General features: G+C 35.7%; 1 protein-coding gene across 1 annotated transcript; it reads right to left on the minus strand.

The window, feature by feature from the left end:
• Window positions 1-1,279: 1,279 nt before the first annotated feature.
• Window positions 1,280-3,104, minus strand: LOC141362379 (forkhead box protein L2-like). Its single transcript, XM_073864375.1, has 2 exons — window positions 2,762-3,104; window positions 1,280-2,650 (listed from the first exon to the last, which is right to left on the minus strand). Exon 2 carries the CDS (start codon window positions 2,646-2,648, stop codon window positions 1,767-1,769), a length of 882 nt encoding a protein of 293 aa, XP_073720476.1. The 5' UTR covers window positions 2,649-2,650; window positions 2,762-3,104; the 3' UTR covers window positions 1,280-1,766.
• Window positions 3,105-9,223: the final 6,119 nt, after the last annotated feature.

Raw genomic sequence — 9,223 nt, forward strand, 5'->3', positions numbered from 1 at the left:
TCAATATTTCATTGTTTTCAATGCCTTCTCAACCATTAACTCCAAAAGATTTACAACGTAACAAAAAGTAATGATTAAGTTGTTTTTAATTTGCAGTTATTAAAATATTTTGTAAGAAACAGATCTGATGAAATGTCGGCTATATTTTGCGATGAGGCAACATTAATAAAAACATTTTCCATATAATATAATTCGCATAATATGCTGAATGGACTAAATTATTTTTCTTCTACATCTTGCTACGATTTAATCACCTGATTTGGACACATTAAAATACAATAATATATTTTCTCTAAGATGTTTTCATCAGTAAATCAGACCTCGATAAAGACGATGAAAGACGTTTGTGACCGTCACACTGACGTCAGAAGAAGTTGTTTATACTTTTTAATAATACACTTTTAATATTACAAGGTCATAACAATATATATGACATAACGAATAAAATATTTCATTTACACTGGGGCTATATTTTTATTATAACAGTGAGTGAAGTATCCTTTTAATGTCATTGCGTAGTCTAAAGTCTGTTTTTTCTTTCACTTTTTCCTTTCATAAACTGATTTTACGCATGCCTACCAAGATGTCACAAGCTATTAACACTTTAATATGAATTAACATCTTAAAATTATATACATAAGGAATACTTTCGATTGAAATGAGACGAAAAAAGCTTCATATAAACAGCAGGCGCACGGAACCGCCAGAAAAACTGACAAACATGGCCTACGGGATTTATATTTTTTTTACTTTGATCTTGAGTTTTTCTCAGTCTGAAAGTAGTTACACGAGTGAAATATCTGCCTGAGAAAAAAAAAATAGTTTTGTTGTGGTTAACAAATCAGTTGTCAAACTTCAACAGAGTTTTTGTGTCTGTCAGACGTTTAGTCGAAAACAAAATATGTTTCTGCGACCAATACTTAATTTCGTTTAAATGTTTTTAAAACGATGTAACATTTGTTGTTTTAAATGAAGCCCTTAGAAAGTTTCCTAGTAAACATTTTAAGTTACTTGAGTTGCATTTAGGCCTACATCTGTTTGTTAAGACAGAATAAAATATTGGCCTAATATTATCAGTTATAGTCGCATTTTAGATTATAGCCACTCATCATAATCAATGATGGGTTTTTTCTGCAAACACAACAAAATTGTCAGTTTTTTAAGTGCTTAGTTTATAACTATTTTCTATTGTTTATTTCACATGGACATTACAACTTGACTCACGTCAAATCTACAGATATCAAAATGAACGCTCATGCACTGGGTATCTACGAAGACATTTTGTAGAGAAACAGTTTATTAAAAGCAAACAATAGAAAATAAGTGCTGGTCTGACAATCCAAAATGTAAAATTTACAATGGTCCCCGAACAATCTTGCAAATCTACTGAACTACGCATCGAAAATTTATTACTGTCCTCTTTTTAAACAAATACACTTTCAATACTGTAACCAACATAGTGTGTATGAACGTATCTCGAAATGGCATATCAAGACTTGATAAAGTAAAACAATAACTGAACAAACGAATGATTTAAAAATAATCGATGCAGTCCATGAGAGTTAACCAACTAATAGTTCAAATCTCTTGTCTGTATGCAACACTGGATTTAAGCCTCGTAATGTTTGTCTGTCAGCAACAAAAGTTTACCCTGTTTACCTTGGATGCGTAAAACAGAAACTCTGTCCATCGGAAAAGCGAAAGAAAAGTACATGCACTCCGATGTCACGTCGTTAACATTCCCTGAAATGCTGTTGGAATCAGCTTCAGATGTCAATCCGAGAATGTAATGTAGAGTTTTTGGCCTCGTGGTCCCAGTACGAGTACAGCTCGCTCGGCTGCCGAGAGCAGGCAAACTGTAAACCCGCCGCGCTGTTGGACGGTACCGGTGAGGGCGCAGCCGGTGACGCGCTCAACTGCTGCGCCTGGTGCTGATGGTGACCCATGCCGTTATACGAGTTCATCATGTTCGGCAGGCCCATGGCTTGCATTCGGCTGTACGGGTTGTACGACGGAGCGGACAGTCCTTTAATGGGACTCATGTTGCCGTTTCCCATCTGACAGGACGCGTAGGTCATCGGCGGCGGCTGCGCAAGCGGCCAGCTGTTGTTCATGAAGCCCGACTGGATGTATTTTGGAGCCGAGAGGTAGCTGCCGTATCCATCTCCACCGAAGAGAGACTTGCCCGGTTGAAAGTGAGCCACTGACGGTCTGAACGGCCGCTTCATCCGCCTGCGCCGCCGGTAGTTGCCTTTCTCGAACATGTCCTCGCAGGCCGGGTCCAGGGTCCAGTAGTTTCCCTTGCGCTCTCCGCCGCCCTCCCGGGGAACTTTAATGAAGCATTCGTTCAGACTCAGGTTGTGTCGAATGCTGTTTTGCCAGCCCTTTTTGTTTTTCTCATAGAAGGGGAATTTGGTGATGATATATTGGTAAATACCGGACAGAGTCAGTCTCTTCTCCGAACTCTCTCTGATGGCCATAGCGATCAAAGCCACATAAGAGTACGGCGGCTTCTGCGACGGATCCACTTTCTCCGCGTTTTGCTCTTGGACCGAGTCATCTTTGACAAATTCTTCTTTCTTCACCGTGTTGGTGTCGTGGACCATCAGAGCCATTGCGTCATCATCTAAGCTATGGTAAGATGCCATCACTTCAATCACATAACAAAAGCAAAACATCAAAACAAAAAAATGAAAACACAAATCAAGTTGGCTTACATCTGTGTGTGGGAAGATCATAACGGGACTATACACGCACGTACCTGATATTTAGGTCTTTTGGATCTTTGGTTCGTGCATCAGGTCAGCAGATCCATAGGATGATGATGACGATGATAATATTCGTGAATATTCTGTGTGTAAAATAAGAGCTCCTCTCTCGCGCGCACTCTCGAGTTTTGTCGCTGTGATCTCTGGGTTCCTCTGGATGATCCTGCGACTTTTTTCCTCTCTTGTGAAAGACGAAACTTTGCTTTCGTCACGAGCTCACTAATGTTCTCATCATGTTCCGCTTTCGTCACTTTTAACAAACAACTCGAACGATGAATTTACAGGAAGTGTTTTCCACAAAAATGTCACATTTACTCGTTTATTTTCATTTGATTGATCAGATATTTACTATCGTGCGTTTAACCTTCAGAATGGCAAAGTTTTGTTTATTATTATTATTTATTTTTGTATTCAACCATCTTTATTTGACAGTGTTTAGACAATTAAACGATTAAATATTATATATATATATATATATATATATATATATATATATATATTTATGGTAATTTATTTAATGTTTAGCTTTAGTTTTAGTTAATGAGTTATCTCATTCGAAGAGCTAATAAATAGAAATGTATGAATTAAATACAGTTAGAAAATACGACCAGGTACAGAAAATATATAGGCTATTAATACAATAAATTATTATTGATTATTTTACTTCATGTTGTTTGATCAGGTAATGGTTCTCAGAAAGCCCAGCAAATCACACCATAGTAAAGCTTTATTGTAAACTACATTTAATGGACTCAAATAATCTTAATTTTAAAGTAATCCTGGGTATGATATCTATTTTCAAGTCTATTTCAAATTCATCACCATTAGGCTAGATTATGCTACATTTACACAGTTAATTATCTACGCATGATTTCATGTTAGAAATATCATGCGTTTGATCACCCATACTTTTCCATTCTCTCTCTCTCTCTCTCTCTCTCTCTCTCTCTCTCTCTCTCTCTCTCTCTCTCTCTCTCTCTCTCTCTCTCTCTCTCTCTCTCTCAGCACAGGTGTAACAGGTGTGTTCTCTGTACGTCAACAGAACCCGCGGTTCCTTCACGCCGCGCTGCAATTAAAAAGAGAAACATCGTAGCCAAATGTGTGCGCGCAAAATTGACTTCATGTTAACGGAAATTCATTCATTCATGAAATACAGTACATTAAAATGACATTTGATTGTCCTTTTTAAAAGATGTGACAATTTACAGCAAGCCTCGTTTAATAGATATTTTATTACATTACATCGAGTAAGTGCTATTCGATCATCACACACAATATTTGCGTCAAATCCAGAGGTTTAGAACTAACACATACAGCATGATGCAGAATCAATCCAGGGGGTTACATTTAAAACCGAGATAAAATAGATATAACGCACAGCCATCTCCAAACATCCTGCCAAACTCTTTGAAAGAAGGATGTTTGTGGTTCAAAGTGCAAGAATGCAGCGCGCGGGGTCAGTGGGACACCCGGACCTGATGACATTCATTTAAACTAATGCTGTACAGTTACAACATCATCTCTTACTGCCTACATCTTCACAGCATTTACTAAAAGTATTTCTGTAGTTTTAAATCGACTGGGCAAGGAAGGTTCGAGATCTCTGAACTGATATCAGGGCCTTCAGAACCACTAACATAGATTTGATGAGTTAGTAATTTATTAATACCTTTTAAACTGAGATTAAATTAATGCAATCAATAAGTTAAAGATAACATTATGACGTCCATGAGAACCTTCCACACACAACGATTTATCTAGTTTTATTCTAGTTATAGTTAAACATGCAGGTGCTTTAAAGAACGCATACTACCCAATACATCAAACCTTTTAAAAATACACCAAGAAATGTTTTAATCTCAAATAACCTTCCTGTCAACTTAAAAACTATTATTAAAATGATCCTAAAATGATATTTTTTTAACAGTATGTGATTTAAAAGACAAAATTAACTCTTATTTGAGAAGCTGACCTGATGGTGCATTATAGGGGCGGAGGGCCTTCCTTACTTTGTAAAACCCAGGATTGACCTCTGCCTTAAATTACAAAACCCAAAGGGCCGCTCGGCTCTTCCTGAAGGTGCTCAGGGTTTCTGTTTTAAAAGCGGAGACTGTTTTCCTTTCTTATCTCCCAGAGGAAGCGAATGGGAAGTTCTAAGCTCTTCTGCTAACAAGCCTCCTGTCAAATCATTATAATACATTACACCAATGACTCCATCTGCACAGCTCCACTCATACAAATGTAAATATTACACACGAATAATTATTAATTCAATAATTGAATGAAATAACAGAATATGAATCTGACAGTTCACTTGTTGAAACAGGTAATTAATTTTGCTTTGACTTCAGCAGGGTTAAGGGCACTATACGAATTCTGAGCTCATTATACACAAATCATATACATGCAAACAATAACAATTATTATTATAAGAGATTTTTTCTTTAACATTAACTTTTTTCTTTATTTTATTTGTAAATGTTTTTTTAGATGCCCTTTTCTAGATGTATGTAGTTAAAACAACTTGGTTTTGCAAGTAAATTCAACCTACTATTTTAAGTTTTGACCTGTGATAAGTTGACATTACTTATAAAAACAAGTAGAATCTTTTTTTTAAGTTAAAGTAACATAAAATATATGTTGATTTGTAGATATAACCAAATTAAGAGTTTCGTTGCAAAACGAGATAAATCAGTTTTTAACATAATATGTTTATTATTATGTTGTCATGTTATTATTTTGTTTTATGGTGCTACTTAGCTGTATTTTTTAAGTTATGAAGGTTTAAATCTAAACAAACCAACTGGAGTTGAATTAATATTAATTGGACCAAAAAACGAGATTTCTGAAAAATAAAACGGAATTATCTCGTTTTGCAACGAAACTCAAATTTAAATGTAGTTGTAGTTATATCGCATATATTATTTTATATTAACACTTAAATTAATTCACTTTAAAGAACTGACACAACTCTTGAAATCTTACAGAAATTAACTTTGAAAAAAAATTCACAGCCCGTGCTAAACTCATCACATCTTTATTAACGCATATCTGCTTATGATTTATGTAACTTATATTGCACACATCGGATATGAAATGAGCAAGGAGAAGAGACACTCGAGCAGTAAGGACAGAGGTTTAAGGTTTGATCTTTATCAGGAGCGCGCAGCCGCACACACGCGCCTTTGATCCAGCGGGGGGAAACGCGCTCACGCGAGCTATTTCTGTCTCACCTCTGCTCTTCTGTTTCTGTCTGGAAGCAGGTGAATGTGTTGAACTTTACAAGCTAGTGCACTTTACCAAAGTTCCCCATGCCACTGTCTGAAACACTTTTAAAAAGACACAAACTCCTGGGACAGCACACAAAATTGACAAAATGATGACTGACTGCAAACTGTTTGACTGGATTCACACAGAAAAACATTCGGTAATTTCAAGAGAGACCAAGTCTCCTGTATATACATTTTTATGCCTTAATATATTTGATATTTATTGTAACGCTGCTTTGCTACAATGCAAAATGATTGATACGGCGCTATGGAAATAAATTTGACATAAGCCACAACTGACAAACTCGATCATCTTCCCGAAAAAACATAGTTACCACAAAATAACCAGGCAAAAACAATTAATGGTAAATGTAGTAAACTTTTTAACTACATAAATATTACAATACAAACCATACAAATACAACAATACCTTATTAATTATCAGACGTAATTAGTCTAGAAGAATTAAAGACTCTACAGCACAAAACTGAGGAATCATCAAGTGAGGTGGATAAATGCTGGAGCGCGTCCATGTGAACAGAGAGTGGCGCAAAGCCTGCTCTGGTGACGTAATTGTCGTGCGTCTGTTGGGCCAGCGAGGTTAAACAGGGAATATTTATTTAGCTACAAGGATAAATGTGTATTAATAACAAAGAGTGACATGAAGTGATAGGGAGACCAGAGAAATAGCTTACTCACCGCACGTGCACGCAACACAGGATAGGATAACGCGTTACTCTCTTAAAGAGTCCGGCACATAAAGAGTCGTACAGATAAAGAGAAAATAACTTTGTTTTTCATTGCTGTCATCAGCAACTGTCTCCCAAACGATCACATTATGCAACACAATAGGCGAGGCCAGAAATTTTAAACTGAGTGAACTTTGGTGAAATAGGATGGACCTCAATGTCTACTCTCAAATTAAATAATTTTACAATATACACAGCATGGTGGTACCCACTTGCAGTGTACATTTAACACTGGTGATTTTGCTGTGTAGCGGTTAAACGGATTACACGTTTTATTGAGTCATGGATCGAATAATTGTCAACAAAAAAAAGAAAGAAAAAAAATCAACAAATCAAGAAATTATAAGCCTATGAAAGAAGAAAAGAACAAAGTTACCAATAAAGTATAACAGTAGGCTATAGGCTAGTTTTTAGAAAAAAAATATAATCAAATAAAAAATAACATTGTACTCTTCATTCTATTAATTAAATATAATTAATATTTTTAAAGCTACAGAAGTGATTTTCCTTTTGTCTTCTTTTGTTTGATTAACATAATGACGCAACATAAGCAGCTTATTTGAGGGTACTGTCACTTTAAGACCGAATAAGCACGGATCAATATACTGACACACATCTCATTTCTTCGTGAACTGTTTGTGTTCACCTTAAGACATGACTGTTTTATGAGATTAGTGGCCAAGACTGGTATTTCGAGATAATTTTGCGCGTAATTTTGTCCTGTCAAGCGCATTGTGTGCTTTTCTCCGTGCCCGCGCTTTTGTGTGAGTGTGCGTCTGTGCGCACAGAAAACAGCTCACTTTAACATCTTCTTGCGCTCAGATTGTTTAAAATTGTTTAAATTAACATTTGCAAGCAAGGTTTAGAAACACGTGCAAATGATAAACTCTCTAGTTATTTCTGAATGATGTGTATTTGCGCGATTAATATTAACCTCCTAAGAACCGAGCTTTGGTTCGTCTTTTTTTAATTTTTACCAGTTATTTTGGGGTTATGAAGAACCAATAAATCGAAGAGTTTGGTTCCAAAAGGCAATAAATCCATTTTGACAAATTTCGGTAAAAACGTGTTTTCTATACCAAGAAAGTGACAAGATGAAAACCACTATTTTCTGTTACAAACTTTCACATAGCATCTTTAGGTTATAAAAACATAAAAAATTCAAATCCATAACTTGATTTTCAAAGATTTATTATAAAAACGAATTATTTTTTCCACAAAATGCAATAAATCCATGACGGTTTTTTTCAAAATGTTATAAATCTATTTAATCAATGTATAAATGTGCATTCATCTTTGCCATTTTATATTAATTTAGTTGAACAGTGATATATACACTGATAAAAAATTAACATTAATGTCATTAATCAAAACACTTACTTTGTCATATTTAGAACACTGTCATTGCTGCGGTTATACTTGACGCCGTTGCTAAGCATTTTTCACAGCGATCAGCTGTAAAATGTTTTGGTCCTGCTCGATTTTCGTTGACTTTGAGTAAAATAATGTAAAGTTATTCATAAGATCCCCTGGGGTCAATGTGTTAGCATGAGAAACTTGATGCTGTCGGGAGATAAGCACCAGTCTCCCGAGTGCTTCGTGTAAATTATTAGATGTTGATGACAATCTTTCCCGTCACAGAAAACAACCACAGGTTTATCAATGCTATTAATGTATTATTTTGTTTTGTTTGTTGATCACAAAGTACAAAGTAGATGAGGAAAACTAGGACTCCGTGTACTCACCGCGCCGCCATGTTTGTTTACATTGCGTGAATGGTCCGCTATAATATGTGGAACTGATTTATTGCGTTCTGTAAAAAAGGAGGAGTGGCGTTTATCGCATTTTGGGAAAAAAGGGAGAAAAGATGACAGAATAACACGGCGGATATTGGATTTTGCGTAAAATTAATTATTTACTTTTAAATACTGACCTGATATAATACTGATTTTGGCAGTAACTCCTTTTTTTCAAAAATGGCGTTTATTGCGTTTTGGAACCAAACTCTTCAATTATAACCAAACATTTTTCTAATAACCAAATATTTATCTAAGAACACGAAGCAGTGTATTTGTTAATGTTTGTGTAAAACAGGTTCCAGTTACACAGAATTAAGTATTATGGTGCAAACATCAAAAATTTTGATGTCCATATATGTGTACATGCAGGTCTTAGGAGGTTAAAGAGATTATTATCATTTATGTGTGATTTCTTCTGCTTTTCCATAAAAATATTTTGTGTCTTTTCTGGGTGGGCCAGCCATCAATCTGAGGGGGCAGTGCCACCCTGGCCCTTATGTAGCCTCGCCACTGGGTCAGTGATGTTCCTCACTTCCAAGTGGATCTCACCCATTATGTTGTGTAAATAAATCATTTGGAAAGACTAGTCTATGTGCTACTGCAGACATTTAATGAAAGAAAATGATGTCATGCAAAAA

The sequence above is a fragment of the Misgurnus anguillicaudatus genome, unplaced genomic scaffold, assembly GCF_027580225.2.
Source record: "Misgurnus anguillicaudatus unplaced genomic scaffold, ASM2758022v2 HiC_scaffold_26, whole genome shotgun sequence".
NCBI classification, from domain to species: Eukaryota; Metazoa; Chordata; class Actinopteri; order Cypriniformes; family Cobitidae; genus Misgurnus; species Misgurnus anguillicaudatus.